Source organism: Vipera ursinii (genome assembly GCF_947247035.1).
Source record: "Vipera ursinii genome assembly, chromosome: 3".
NCBI classification, from domain to species: domain Eukaryota; kingdom Metazoa; phylum Chordata; class Lepidosauria; order Squamata; family Viperidae; genus Vipera; species Vipera ursinii.
In genome coordinates, this window is record NC_139516.1 from 140,921,748 (window position 1) to 140,938,204 (window position 16,457).

Consider the following 16,457-nt stretch of genomic DNA (forward strand, 5'->3'; position numbering starts at 1 on the left):
TGATTCAGCAATATCTGGAATTTCTTTGGTTCACTGTCCTCCATCTACTACTGTTGTGGTCAAATTGTGGATGTTAAAGCCTACAGTGAAAGTCTAAGGGGAAGTGGGGAGGATGAAAGGCCAAATAGGCAAGACCTAGATTGGGGACAAGGGTTCTTTCTTCAGAAGAGTTTTGAAGTGCAGAAATAAATATGAATAACAGTAAACCTGAGACTATTTGATGTACTGTATATGTTTATTCAGATATTACTGTAGTTTTAAACTCAAGAGATCACAAAATATATTTAGCTTAGACAGAGAACAGAATCAGAATAAAACTAGCTCCATTTTTAGTTATGAATGGAAGACAAAGCAGCTTACTGTGTACTCAAGTTTAAATTTCATAATCAGAAATCGGAAAGTACCTTAAGCAAGTCATCCGCTGAAGCTAATACATTCAGAAACAACAACAAGGTTAGTAGTGGGTTTTACTGCACTCTTCAATTGAAACCATTGGTTTCTTCTGTTTTTATTTAACAGAATGTATATCTCACATTTCTTCCATCACAGATCTATTGTACACATATTAATATTAGCTAATTAATTATTGGGGCATATTAGCCCTTAATTATTGTGGAGGAAGGGGCTAGTGACTCCTAAAACCAAGGGCTCTGTGTCACAAGGAACATTCAGATTTGTATTCTTTGGATTCCACACACATGTCAATGTAAAGGGGTTGTTTTTTTACCTCAGCAGGCAAATAAAAACTGTATCTCACCATTTGCTTTTTCTTAAGAGAGAAAACAATTTGTTAGCCAAGTTGAGAATGGAATTTGGAATGCAGAAGTCTTGGTCACTTACAACAGATGGAAATATATTTTTTAACGTAGCAGCACCTGTTATTTATGGTGAAAAAAGTTTGCCAGCAAAAAGAATGCTCTTGGTGGAATTATGTTTTATAACAAACAATACGGGGCGACTCACGTTAAACTCAGGAATTTGTGCACTTGTAGGCATTACAACTACAGCAGTACTACCAGCTGCTTCAGAACCTTCTTCGTTCACTTCAATATAGGTTTTATGACGGACCTGAGATACAAACAGGTCCTGACTCCCGGATATGCCAGACAAATCAGCTTTCTGTGCAGTAAACAGATCATTTATTCCCATCTTTTTTAAAGTTGAAATGAGCAAATATTCTTCTTCCACCTTGAATCTTGGCAGCAAAATCCTAATCATTGTGTCCTGCATTGAATCGGTCCATTCTTGAAACTTTTCATACGTGAGTTCCCTCACAATCTGTCAGGTAAAAGGAAGACATGAATGAAAAACTTATTTGGAAAAAGACATTGAGAAAGACCAAAATATGATTTCCTGTTGCTTCCCACTGCAGCATTATTCCCTCAGAATAAACATTTTCAGAATAAGTAAACAGCAAATATATCTGCAAAAAATATTACTTTCTTTAAAAAAAATTGTAGGATAGTTTTAATGAAGGGAAAGAAGGGAGGTTAAAGACACTTAGCAGCACATACCCATATCAAGGCTAAAATGAATATCTTAGCTCTGGAATCTTTATTGCATTGCTCAGGGATGGAACATCTGCTTCAAAACCAGGGATTAACAAGGAGCAAGCCAAACTCTAAAATTGAAGAATCCCTGCCCTAGTTGCTTTCTTTCTCACTGAAGTTTGGGAGGCCAAGAATTGCCCACATCTGTTTGGAAGTTATCAAAGAGTGGGTTTAAAAACAACAACAACAACAACCCAGCAACAAACATTTTTTTTTCTTAAACTACATTCAAAATATGGACTGTTTTGTCTACTTTTTCATATTTCTGGTGAAGAAGAAAACATGAAGTGTGGGAAGCCATGGGCTCACAGTCTTCTGCCTGGGTCAAAAGCCGAAGTTTGAAAAGTTATGCTTTGACTTTTGCTTGGAGATGGTTTGGATGGTATCCGGACAGGCAGACAATTCTGAATGTTAACGCTGTTGGCATTTAGGAAAGTCATCTCTGAGCACAGTTGCTGAAGCGCTTTGTTTAAGCCAAGGGTAATAGGATTAACTATAGGTCCAGGTTTGGATGACAAACTCTAGCTAGTCAAAGGTAGAAGGAAATATTTCAAAAATCCTTATTTGGAAGCAGAAGGAAGGGAGATGAAAAACAAGATGAAGGTCTGTGGTGGTGCAGTAGTTAGAATGCAGTACTACAGACTAGTTCTGCTCACTGCCGGCTGGCAGCAGTTCGGCAGTTCGATTCTCACTGGCTCAAGGTTGACTCAGCCTTCCATCCTTCCGAGGTCGGAAAAATGAGGACCCAGATTGTTGGGAACACTATGCTGACTCTGCTTAGAGAAGGATGTAAAGTACTGTGAAGCAGTGTGTGTGTGTGTCTGTCTCTCTCTCTCTCTCTGTGTGTGTGTGTGTGTGTGTGTGTGTAAAAATAAGAAATGAATGAGAAAAATAGGGAAAAATCACAATTAACATTTGAGAGCCTCTTAAGACTATATGATCAAAGGCCTTTCTTAGCATTAAAAATATTCAAAAGACATCAAGTTCATTTAAATCTCTTTCTGAATGATTTCAGAACTCAAATTACCTCTTTTGTAGTCCCATTCTTGTCTGGTAGAAATATGTACATACTTAGGCTTCTCTTATCATAGGGAATCTCAAGCACTTCCATCGGTGGGTTTGTTATTTTAGTGTAGTTAAATATGCCTGTTTGATCCATCATTTGCACTTTTTTGCTGTGCTCCTATAACAAATAAAGCAAAGCTTACCATAATGCAATAACAATATGAGAAATCATAACATGAAATGTTGACTGTAATTGCCAGCTATAATATAAGATTACCATTTTCAGGAGACTTCCGGGTGGCAAGGCGTCGCCGGAGGCAGCCATTCTTAGGCTGTCAGCCCCGCGGCTCTGTAGAGCCGCCGAAAACAGCGGCGATCAGCTGTTTCGGCGGCTCGGAAGCCCCCTCCTTGGGAGAAGAGGAGGGGGTGAGCGCCCAGGTAGGGGTAGAGCTCTCCGGGGCTGCCAGAACTTAAAGTTTTGGCGGCTGAAGGATTGAGCCCCCCGAAGCCTGGGTATGCTCCGGACTGCGAGGCGCTTCTGCTCCGGGTTTTTTGGAGCAGAACAGGGCGTCCGCAACCATCCCTGCCAGCAAGAGAGAACTATGGAGAACTTGGATGCAGGCAGAGCGATGCAGGAGATTCAGGTGAAAGTGGATTTATGATCTTTAACTCAATGGACTTTGCGGAGTTTGAAAGTGAAAGTGCGTAGCAGGCAATAGTGGGTGAAAATGGCGGCTAAATCTTCTAAAGTTCTTAGAAGTGCGGGGGCTTCTCCGGTGCAGCAGTCTTCGTTGCAAACTTTATTGCCCCCTGCACCTGCACCTGCACCAGCCCTTACAGTTAAAGATTTGCAGAATGTGATGCAAGAGGCTTTGGAAAAGCAATCCCAACAACTAGCTGAGATTATGGATGAAAAGTTGGATGAGAAGTTAACAGAAAAACTAGCTGAGGTTATGGATGAAAAGTTGGATGAGAAGCTAATAGAAATAAGGGCAGACATCTTACTTGCATTTCAAGGCATGGCTATATGCATTGAGCGTTTGGATGAAAGAGTGGAAGATCTCAGCTAAAATAATAGCAGATTAGATGCAAAAATGTCAAAGACTGAGAATGTGGTGGAGAAAATTGATAGTGATTTGACCTTGGTACAGTATCACGAGATGGAGTTTGCTGTGAGAATCAGAGGCTTAAAAGAGGATCCTAAAGAAAATTTGAAGGAAATAGTTTCTGAGGCTTTGGAAGGGGTGCTGGGGCGACCAGCAGATGTAATTATGGAAGATATAGACAAAATTTTCTGTGTTAATTCGTGGATTCCAAGACAAAGGAAATTACCCAGAGATGTGGTGGTTTATTTTACAAAGAGAGCAATTAGAAATGAGGTCATTCAAGCCTCTTACAATACTAAATTTGCAATTGCTGAGCAAGAAGTCTTGGTTTTAAAAGAGATCCCTCCAAGAATTTTAAGGAGAAGGAAGGAGTTTGCTTTTTTAGCACAAGAATTAAGGCGACGTGATATCAAGTTCAGATGGGAGATACCAGTGAGTATGGTGGTGATGCATGAAGGTACGAGACATCGTCTTACTACAGTGATGCAGGCACGTGATTTTTACAGTAATGTTTTAAAAGCAACCCCCATAGAAGAATGGCGAGGGAGAGCCTCAACTACGTAGTCAGAATTTACAAGGTGCTGAAGGAACAACGCAGATAGTTGAGAAAGCTACAGGAGTGGATCAAATTTCAGTATCATCAGAAGAGGCTAGAGACCAGAGGATGACGCGTGCTGCTTCGAGACGAATGAGACGAGAGCAAGAACAAAACCAGCAGAAAGTCATGGGACCTCCAAAACGTACCTATAGTGAAGCTGAGGGAGGGGCGAGACCTAAGAATGTAAAGGGGATCCTGGAAGAAGTGCTCCAAAAGCTTCGGGTCGCGAAGGATGGCGACTAAGTTTCTAACTTGGAATGTTAATGGTTTAAATTCACCGCAGAAGAGAAAGGAAGTTTTTTAACATTTAAAACAATTTAAGAATGATGTTATTTGTTTACAAGAAACACATATTAGAGTCATGGATTAAAAGTACTTATTAAATTCAAGACTGGGTACACAATTTATTGCCTCTGTAACGGACAAGAAAAATGGAGTGGTTGTTTATGTTAAGAATACCTTGACAGCGGAGTTAATTGAAGCAGATAAATAAGGAAGATATGTTATAATAGAACTGTTAATAGAAGGCTAAAAAACACTTTTGGTTGGATTATATGCTCCTAATCAACAACAAGCAGACTTTTATAGTTTACTACACAGCAAGATTATTCAATTGGATTATAAATCTTTTATTTTTATGGGAGACTGGAATGGTGTTTGGGACGTACATATGGACAGGAGTGGTTCTTTTAAAAGTATTCCAAGTCATGCTAAACTGCCTAAATCCTTTTTTGAGATGAAGGATGATTTGGAATTGCGAGATATTTGGAGAGGAAATCTGCAAGAAAAGGACTATATTTTTTTTCTGATAGACATCAATTTTTTTCTAGGATTGACTTTATATTAATTACCAATGATTTCTTTTTCAGGACTAAGAAGATTAAGATTTGTCCAAGAACCATGTCTGATCATAGCCTAGTCTGGCTGGAGATAGACAAGGATAATAGAGATAGGTGCTCCTGGCGTCTAAATGAGAATTTGTTTAGAAATCAGGAAAATGTGGATGAATGTAAAAAACAGATGAAGGATTTTTTTGAAATTAATATGCATAAGGGTACTTCTATTGAAATGGTCTGGGATGCTAGTAAAGCTTATATGAGAAGGGTGTTAATATATTTGAATAACAAATATAGATGTAGTGTGGAATTTAGGAGAATATAGATAGAATAGAACATAAGGGTGGTATGTATCAGCAGAGTCTTATTAAGAAAACTTTTGTTGATTTTTATTCTAAGTTATATGTCAGGGATAAGATTAGTGAGGTAGATATTGATGTATATTTGATGAATGCTAATATTCCTGTTCTTACATAAGAACAAAAGGAAGAGATGAATCTAGCAATTAAATAATTGAAAGTGGGCAAGGCACCAGGGACCGATGGGTTGAATGCTGTGTATTATAAAAAATTTACAGTTAGAGATGGTAAAGCCATTAAGGGAATTGTTTCAGACAATCCAAATGGGAGGAGGGGTGCCTCCGTCTTGGAGAACTGCTTTTATCTCTTTGATATCGAAGGAAGACCAGGATCTCACTTAAGCAAAAAATTATAGACCAATATCATTTTTGTTATATTGCTTGTAGTCATTTTATAAGAGTTAAAGTGCGATAGATTTAATAGTTTATTGTTGTTTGCATATGGTAGATTATGATTGTTTTCATTTTTATACCTTGTATTTAGCTCTGGGAAGTCGGGGAGGGGGGAGGGGGAGGGTGGGAGGTGTTGGGGAGGGTTGGGAAGAGGGGAGGGGCTGGGGAGGGGGAGGGAGGGAGGTGTTGGGGAGGGTTGGGAAGAGGGGAGGGGGTTGGGAGGGGTTTTGTTTTGTTTTGTTATAAATAAAATGTATTGTAAAACTTTTCAATTAAAAAAAAGATTACCAATTTCAGACCCTATTGGTGCAGGAAGAAGCTCATTGTATAAGCAAGGATTTTATGTTTCCATGTTGTTCAACAAAGTGGTTATTTTTAGTTGTTTAATTCAATTGTGCAGCAATTGATACATTTCCATTCTCTTGGGTTTTTTCCAGATAATATATACCTTACTACTCCAAAAGTCTGCTTCATGTGTCTCCTTGGGATTAAATTGATTCATCCACTTTCCTTTGAAATATATAGCATTTATCAAGATCATTGCAGTGCTTTCGGAAATTGAGTGAAGAGGAAACATATTCTTGATTTTATCTTTTCAAAAAGTAAAAACATTAAAAATGTTAGCGGTAGATGACAGAAGTTTATCAACAATACGCTTCTTTCCACAATGCATTTTTTTGAGTAAGAATACTGAAAAAAAAATTAAAATACCAATATAATCCAAACACATTTAAGGAAACAAAAAATGAATGAAAGGCTAAAACAAACTGAAATCTTTTCTACCTTCATACATGATGGGTACAAAACCTTCATCCTAAAGTTATAGGATCAGTGACATTTCTGATCCTGTGGAAGCAGAAAAATACAACTTTGGATATACAGTGGATCAGGAAAAACTCCAGGTCTTGAGCTTCTCCAAAGAATCAGATTTGTTTGTTTGTTTGTGTGTTTTGGCATTACATCAGGAATATTAATTGTTAAAGATAAAATGTATTCTAAAACTTTTTAATAAAAAAAGGAATATTAATTGATTATTCTTGGCTATGAAAATGAACATGTTGGGTAACACTGGCTAAAATATCTTTTTTTAAAAAAAAATAAGGACCACGCATGAATTCAGAAATGACATTTTGACTTTGAGAAACGTATATGTTGTAGAGGCATGGAACAAGAACATGATCATATGCAATCTTCATTATGCAATATTCAAGGACTAAATATTCTGCTTTTCTGCCATTCGCTGTGGGAAATCCAGTGAGCTTTCCTAACTGACCAATGGCAATGAAAATGAAGATTAACCAATGCATTCTTACCATTTGTTTGGCTTTCAACCCAGGAATTAATTTTCTTTCTAACTTCCTCAATGGCATTCAGAAAATCAACTCTTTCTAACTCTGCATGATAAAGCTGTTTAATGCACTCTGTGTATTGCTGCACATATTGAAAGAAAACATATCAATGTGTTAATTCCCTTATCATCATCATCATCATCATCATATACACCCAGTCAGCAATTGTAGTTGGTACCGAATATTTACCAGATTGGATGGCAGCACCTAACCAACTTTGACTGACCCCCCAAAATTAATTAGGATCAAAATCAGTAGGGTATGCTGGGAAGTTGAAAATCATCTCAGAGAAACTATTGTTGTTTAGAAACATTGCGTAGATGGCAGTTGTATGTAGCTCAAAGAAAACATCATTGCTAATGTGATCCCTCTTTTGACTGCCCACTATGTTAACTATTTAATAATGTAAATATGTAAATTTTCATGGGAAAGGAAAGGAAAACATTATTTTGTTCAGGCACACCACCCATCTACTTTGACTATATATGCCTACTTCTAAGGATGGAGAAATAAATCTTACTTGCGCCCTCAATAGGTCAGAGTTCCTCATAGAGTGAAAGGGATGAGGAGTTTCTTGCTCACCTGGAGAAATTCAAAATTCTTCGATCCATACATCCGGTTGGCTGTGCTCAATATATAGTTTTTAGCAGGTTGGTTAATGGCTGATAGGAGTTCCTTGAACTGGTTGTGAGGTCCACCAGGTTTGTCACACTGAGCCTTCAAGAATCAAAGGAGAGGACATTACATCCATAGGCGCACATTTTGCCCACTATTCCAAGGCGTTTACACCAAATGTTGAGATATCTGTGTGTGTGCATGTGTGCATATGTACTGTACTATATGTGTGTGTGTGTGTGTACACATATGTGTTTGTGTGTGTGTGTAGAACTAAGGATAAAATGAAATTTAATGAAAAGTCTCTTACAAGCAAGTTTGTAGACATCCCGGATCCTGTGATTTTATCAAAATGAAGGACCTGCAATACAAAATACATGGGAGGTTGTGCTCTATGTCACCATATCCTTCTATCATAATTCAGTTTCCTTGGAAGTTCCTAGATGAATTTGGAAGGGACTGTCTTTAAGAGTAATTGAGTTCTAATAGATGCTACATATAGGCTAACATTCTTCCACATGATATTTCCAAATGTTTGGGTCACAATCTCTACCGGCCCAATTAATCTGACTTATCATAAATAGCAATAGCATTTAGAGTTTGGGGAGGGGAGTCTAGTCGAAGTCATCTGAGGGCAAGAATTATGATTTTTATTTTTCTGATTTTTTTTAAATGACACTTCAGCTTGTCCATAAAGTTATGAGTTCCGGATGCACTTTCACTTTAAGAACTTCTCAATTTCTTTATTACTAACTCTCAAACTTCTCTGGACAGATTCTTGTTCAGGAAAGCATGTATGCTCTCTTTAATCCTTAAAGAAGATTTATTACCTGAGACTATGGACAGGATGGTGTCATCCCACAATTACTATACAGGAAATATGCTTACATTACCTCAACACTGCTGATGGTGTAGCATCTTTTGTTGTGACTGAAAAACAGACAAGCTTAGAAATTACAGAGATTGGTTTGTAGCATACCAAGCTCTCTTTTCCAGCTTCTGTCTATAGACCTTGTCTCTTATTATTTTCTGCCCTAGTAATCTTAAATAAAGGGACGCGGTGGCTCAGTGGGTTAGGACGCTGAGCTTGTCGATCAGAAGGTCGGCAGTTTGGCGGGTCGAATCCCGAGTGCCGCGTAGCAGAGTGAGCGCCTGTTACTTGTCCCAGCTTCTGCCAACCTAGCAGTTCGAAAGCATGTAAAAATGCAAGTAGAAAAATAGGGACCACTGCGGTGGGAAGGTAACAGCGCTCCGTGCGCCTTTGGCGTCTAGTCATGCCGGCCACATGACCACAGAGACGTCCTCGGACAAGCGCTGGCTCTTCGGCTTTGAAATGGAGATGAGCACCGGCACCTAGAGCCGGAAACGACTAGCATGCATGTGCGGGGGAACCTTTACCTTTACCTTAATCTTAAATATGGCTATCTATCTCTGCTGCATTAAGAAAGCAGTGACAATTTTCCATTACCCAGCTTTTGAAAACTGTCCTTCTGTGTTATTTCTTTAGCTGGATTGTTCTTTTGCTTACAATATACTGTACCTCTCTATACCACACTGCATCACCCATAGGCAACTGGACATTGCCTAAAGAAGCTTTTTGGATGAGAAGCGAAATGTCTTCAAAGAAAAAAAAAAGGTCCAGTTGTCTTTTGAAAAAGCACCTTTGGGACAACCATGAGCTGGATAGCTGAGAATCTCCACATGACGCATTGCATCACCTTACACCACAGTGCACTATATTCCTGAATAATGGTTTTCCTATTACAAAGAAATACATAGCTTTTCTTACACTTTGCTGGACGGACTTTCTCAGGCTCTGTATGCAGTACAGTTTAAGAATTGTTGTATGAAAAGGAGTCTTGGAAAATGCATTTGGGATGTGACTGTGACCAAGGAGCAATTCTACATAATTCAGATCAGAATTTTAACTTCAGATGCTCAAAGGAAAAGTCATCAGTAGAAAATACTTCCTGGTTATCATGATGATTCCTACCTTCTTCATTTCATCAGCAGTGTTACCCGCAGCACCATACAAGACCATAGCTAAAGCTGTTGAGATACTAAATGGAGAGAAAAAGATGTTTTTATTGGATTTCTCTTCTTCTATCATTTTTAAGAGGTCCACAGCAAAGTTGGTGTTTGCTTCAGCAAGGCTGTCCATGGTGGAAATAGTACCTAGAAAAATTTGAAATCATTGTTAAGGTAACTTAACAATAACTTAATTTACTACTTCTTAAAGCTAATAAATCTTGGCTGAATGATTGAATGGGAAAAGAAAAAAAATTAATTACCGGTAACCAATAATGCAGTTTACTCACTGCAGAAATAGAAAACTGTGATATTGATATAAAGGAGAGATTTGAAGCATTCAGCTCTAAACACAGTTTGCATCTGAAGCATTCAGCACTCTTTTGCACAATGACAAATTGTCATTAGGTTTAAACTAGCAAGCTACCACTTGTTTAAACCCTTTTTATCTTTAAAAAGATACTTTATTTCTTGCAAATTTTAGTAGTAAATTGTAGTTGATGGTACAACTATTCTTCTAGAAGTTTTAAAAGGATTTTTGTTAAAAAATAAAATAATTGATCTTGCCCACTGTAGGACTGCTGTGAAATTGAAGATGTAATTTTTGTCTTACTATAGTGTGAATTCTAGGAAGAATCACATTACCTATTGCTGAGTGCTCCATAATTCATGGGTCTGCAATCGCACAATTTTTTCCCCATTGGAGCAGTTTACACTCAAGTAACAGTTTACACTCAAGTCAAGTCAAGCCAGTCAATCAATCAATTATGCCATGTATTTTCTCACTAACTTCATGTAAGTGTGTGTATATATATATATATATATATATATATATATATATATATATATATATATATATATATATACACACACACATATACATATACATATACATATACACACATACATACATACATATATATATATATACACACACACACACACACACACACACACACACACACACACACACCTGTACAATAGAAAAATGGATGAAAAAGAGGGTCCCACCTCACTATAATTTGTCCAAGGGGAACAGCAATCTGTTACCCGATCTGGAATGGAAACAAAAGAATTCCATCCCACTATTTTATATATACTCATCACCCTTTACATTAGTTGAGTATAGATGTAGAAATAATAAGATTTCAAAAGTTCTTTTTTAATATTTTTCACGTCACTATGAATCTTGGTTGAATAATCCAGGACATTGCTTGTAAATTGTGCAACTTTGTCTTGGGGAAGGATTAGCTAACTTTCCAAACAGTAATACATTATTTTAGTTTGGCTTTTTGAAACTCTTCCTTTAGTGATGACCACAGCCTGAGTTATAAAAGAAGGGCAAATCAGCATCCAGACTTGCCTTGCTAAAGACCCAAGCACATAAGAATTTGATTTATTGTCAACTTTATCCAACAGAACACGTTGAAATTTGGAAAGGCAATGGTTGAATCCACCAAATCCTTATGATACTATGAGGATTACCTTCAAGACCTAATTTGTACATAATATAGTATTTTTCCTATATGTTCATCGATACCAAGAAAGGAAATGTATTGAAATGCACTTTAAAATGCCAACAGATATGGGTCTGCAAATATGCTGTCAACAGTGCACATAGTAAAATGTTGAAACATTTTCATTTTAATACTTAAATACTTTTACATCATGCAATCAGTTTACAACCATCTTACATAAGGCAAGAAAACCTTAGCTTAATTTCCCATTTTGTCTAAACTAGAAAACAAGATAGCCTACCTACACCAAGATTATTTTCAACTGTCTTCAAGTCAGAATTTAATATTCTGGATTACTACAAAGCTGGCAATTCCATTTTCCCAGTTGCAATGAACTGAAGTTTTCCAGAGAGCCAGTATTACTGGAAGGTATAAGTTATTGAATAGACTTACGTATTCAGAAAGTAAACAAACAGACCTAGACTCTTAATTTTGCCATCTAGTTATATCTAAGAACACTTTTGTTGTTCTGCTAGCATATTACAGATATTTTGGCTTATGACATACATCACAATAAAATAATGATAAAAAATAAGTAACTTTTGATTCTACAAATTTTAGTAGTATTTACATTGTACTGAGGATTTATGGTAATCAGATAAATGATCAGAATCCAAGTATTGGATTTATTCAAATCTTGGCTTGGGAAGTGTTATAAGGATGGGAATTACAAACTGTAGCTGATGCAAATTGAATGTATACAATTCTCTAAATTTGTATGATGATGTTAAGGACATAACCTAATATATACTGTAATAGGTTTTCTATTCAATAGCCAAGCTGATTTATTTTGGCTGAGCTGCAATTCATTCAAAAATGCTGTGTAGTTGGCTCTTCATTTAAAATGGCTAAACTTTGTGGATTGCTGAGGTAATTTCTTTTCCCTTCTCATAAACTCCTGCCTGCTGGCAGGTTCAAATATCTCCTGATCTCTTTTCCCTCCTTGCAGGGGTTCAAATGTGATGGCATTTCTCTATCCACCAGTCTTAAATTTTAATCAGGGTGTTCTGTACAAGCCTGCTACCGGCCCTGCAGATAAGGCAGGGACAACCCCTTTTACAAGAAGGCAAGAGGCTGGAACTAGGCCTGCCAAATTTATTAACATAAAAACATAAACAGAGCAAAGAAAGCAAACACGAACCATGAAACAGGAGCTATTCAAGCAGTTGCCTTCAGCAAACCAGCCCTCCCACCATTCCCCTTTTATACAGTTCAGGGCGTGGCTTCTCTCTGCCTCCTTCTGAGGTGCCCCATTGCCTTCCTCTGTTTACTCCTGATTGACTGCCTCCTCCGTCGGGCGTCCTTGAACAGGGCCAGTTGTGGGTCATCTTCAACCATGCTGTCAGGCTCACACAGCTGGGTCTGCATCGTGACCAGGTGGGAGGGGCCTGGCTGAGGGCTCTCATCAGCAAGCTCTCCAACCCCCTCATCAACCTCTCCAACACCCCCCTCCTCCTCCTCTGAGTTGTCCGACCCAAATGCCGAACCCACAGGCTGACCCTGAATCACAACACAGGGAGACAATTGGGTGGCAGATAATTGATGGTAGATTAGAGATGGATGGATGGATGGACGGACGGACGGATGGACAGACAGACAGACACAGACAGACAGACAGACAGAGGAAAGCACTGAATCCATTTAGTGATCTATATATTTCCCTGAGACTGTCAGCCCTACATGGCAAAACAGATTAGGAAATCAGTGCCATGTAAGTCAGTACTACTATTAGTGTAAGAGCTATGGCAACAGAATATTGCCAGTCTGAATACGATACAATACGATACGATACGATAATCTTTATTGTCATTGTCCCATACAGAACAACAAAATTGAAAATTGAATGTGCTACTCCCTCTCTTATTTTCATGTGAACTAAGAAAGGACTTGTTTTAGATGTTTTCTCAAATTACTTGCCTTGATAGGGCTCCTCCTCCTGTCATTCAAAGCTATTCTCTCTTCCCTCTGGAGACCAGGAGAACTTCCCCACCAAACAAGCCTGGTTGGATTCTTAATTAGCCTAGTGATTGAAGCAACTACAAAATAGGCAACTCTGGTTTGGACTCACATTTGCACTAATTTGAAGAATTATGCTCATTTGATGGCATATCTCAGAGCTAGGCTGAAGAAGATGGCAGCTATGAGTTCTTCCATTTACAAGAGAGTGAAACTATGATGCAAGATTACGCCACTCAAATTCAGATGTTAACTCAGTAATGTGGACTGGACAGAAAGAAGCTTAATGGACTAGTTCAGGGGTGTCAAACTGCCGGCCCGCTGGCCGGTTGCATCATATGGAGGCCGCGCCCACCCCATCTCCGCCAATGTGAAAAAAGTTGCAATATGCCGCAACATGTCACGTGATGTGGCGAGTTTGACACCCGTGGACTAGTTCATGGAGGGACTGTCTGATGAAATATAAATTGTTCCAGTTGATCAAGACATACCAGAAACAATTCTATGAAGAAATACAAAGATAGCTTTGGAGAAATTTTTCAACAATCATTATGTAAACATCACTAGAAAAGAGGAAGGGAAGAAGCCTCTTAACATTGCCCCATCTTGATTCTTGATTTTGTTTTCTATAAAAGGGAAAATAACAGCGGGCTTGCTGTTATTACAGTTTGCAACAATAGAGTAGAGTTTTAGTAGTCCTTGTGATGGCTATTTCCTGACCTGGCCTACCTGATTTTTCCAGATGTTCTCTCCATATATTAGGATTGGAGGCAGAGTCAGACAACCCAATGTTTATGTGCAAAGGGAGGCCAGAGAAATCAAAATTTCACATGTGAGTTAGCAGAAAAATTTTCAACATTATTGAAAAAAAGGAGGGCTATGTACAAATTTCTCTCTTGAGAAATATCTTCCTGCTGAAATCAAAACAGCTTCTCATGGGCTCTGCTGAAATATGTTTTTAAAGTTTTGCAAAGCTTCTACATGTTGTCAGAATGGAATTATTATTAATTTCCCCAAGTGGTAGGCATGTAACAACGTCAATATAGGTCCAAGTTCCTGCAGATTGATTGAATGGACCAGCTATATAGTGAGTGGGTTCGAAGAGATAAAAGCTAAATTTTTTGCCAAGAAGTTTCCGAATCAGCAAAAGGCAGCTCCTATGAAACTCTATTACACTATTGTTAAAAAAAATACAGGTAGTCCTTGACTTATGACCACAATTGAGCCCAAAATGTCTGTTGCTAAGTGAGACAATTGTTAAGTGAGTTTTGCCCCATTTTACAACCTTTCTTGCCACAGTTGTTAAGTGAATCACTGAACTTATTAAGTTAGTAATACTGTTTTAGGTGAATCGGACTTCCCCATGGACTTTCCTTGTCAGAAGGTCACCAAAGGTGATCACATAACCCCCGGGCATTGCAACCGTCATAAATATGAGTCAGTTGCCAAAGTCTGAATTTTGTTCATGTGCACATGGGGATTCTGCCATGGTCATAAATGTGAAAAATGGTCACAATTCACTTTTTCCCAGTGCTGTTGTAACTTTGAACGGTCACTAAACAAACTGTTGTAAGTCAAGGACTACCTATAAAGCTTTATCATAGCTTTTCAGCGTCAGGATGAATTTATGGTTCCCTTGAAAAGTTAGTAGAAATCCACTATATGGACCAATTCCTTGGATTCTGGGAGTTGAAGTCCACAAGTCTTAAAGTTGCCAAATTTGGAGATCCTTGGACTAAGTTATTCAAAGTGAAAGTGCACTGCACAAGACAAAGAGGTGAAAAAGGTGTGGCTCAGCAGATCCAAACAAGCAGGTATGAAATGTATACAGTGGAATGTGGGTTACACACCTGCTAGTTTCCTAGTGACAAGAGAATACATATTGCCCTTGTGCAATTCTGGCCCAGGTCACAATATAGAAAAATCATAATAGAAACAGAGGCTTAACGGAAATGATACTTAAGGATTTTAAGCAGAGCTTCAATGCTGAAGTGCACCCGCATCAAATTAAGCATAGATGTTTCTACTGCAATACAACATTGGTGCTGTCTTAGGGTTGCCAAAGAGCAAGCATAGTAAAGTTGTCACCAAGATTTTATCACAATGGGAAAATAATAGCCTTCTTTATAAAGCAAAGGAACAACATTGCTTGAACATCTATATTTTTTTTTAAAAAAATGTCGAAACATGTTATAAAGTATTTTCTAAAGCTTTTAGGGCACATGTTAGTATTAGTATTATATATACGGGATTTTCTTATTTGAGAAAAACAACTGATGGATATTTTACGAACAACCTCCAGAGTTCCTGGAAGTAAAAAAAAGTGTTTTTCGTGCCAATTACTTTTTATCTTCTACCAGGGTAACAGAAGATCAGAAAAGATGACAAACCCTTCTGCTCTAATAGTCTTGAGATTGGCAAGCTTAACTTTTGAGCGTGGACAAATCAGAGCAAAGGTTTATTTAACTCAGAAGCCTCTGACATTTTGCTATCGGTCGAGCAAAAATGAAAGTAACAAAATCTTCATATGTAGGAGTATGTTCTTTTCTCCAAGTATGAGCAAGCACTCTGGGAGAAGTTACTTTTGGCTGATGGATGAAGCTATATAACTGTACAGGTTTAATTTTTGAGGATTGACCCTCTCGTACCCTTTTCTCCTTTTGACAGCAAGAGACTCATGCCAGTGCTGTTGGTGATTCATTCTACAACTATTCTATTTCAGTCGACTATTTCTATATTTATTATGTCATTCTTGCATTCTTGTTTAAGTCCTATTGTTAGTAGATGTTCCACAGGGACAGGTCATTGGCAAAAATTTATTACACGAGACAAAAGTTGAGAAACTAGTTTCTATGGGAGTGGTAAAAAGTCCTATATAATCAGTCCGATCTTATAGTGAAGAGACTGCCTGCTCTATTTGTTGATTTTTAAAAAAAGGTATGTAAAATTTTGGATTGTCAATTTCCTTTTTGTTGTTCTAGTTATGCTAATATATTAAGGGTATTTTACTTTACATTATGGTGATGATGGCAATAAAAGATATGCTTTATAGGTGTTTATGCCTACACTGACAACAATGGCTCCAAATTAACCCTGTGTATGTTTATTTAGAAATCTAACCTGGGTCAATTTCCAAAGAACTATAT

The 16,457-nt window shown here is 37.9% G+C and overlaps 1 protein-coding gene across 1 annotated transcript; it reads right to left on the reverse strand.

The window, feature by feature from the left end:
• Window positions 1-225: 225 nt before the first annotated feature.
• On the reverse strand, window positions 226-10,881 carry LOC310637970 (serpin B3-like). The gene is made up of 8 exons (XM_083358606.1): window positions 10,850-10,881; window positions 9,804-9,985; window positions 8,121-8,171; window positions 7,778-7,912; window positions 7,160-7,277; window positions 6,295-6,437; window positions 2,578-2,733; window positions 226-1,278 (listed from the first exon to the last, which is right to left on the reverse strand). Exons 2-8 carry the CDS (start codon window positions 9,969-9,971, stop codon window positions 883-885), a joined length of 1,167 nt encoding a protein of 388 aa, XP_083214732.1. The 5' UTR covers window positions 9,972-9,985; window positions 10,850-10,881; the 3' UTR covers window positions 226-882.
• Window positions 10,882-16,457: the final 5,576 nt, after the last annotated feature.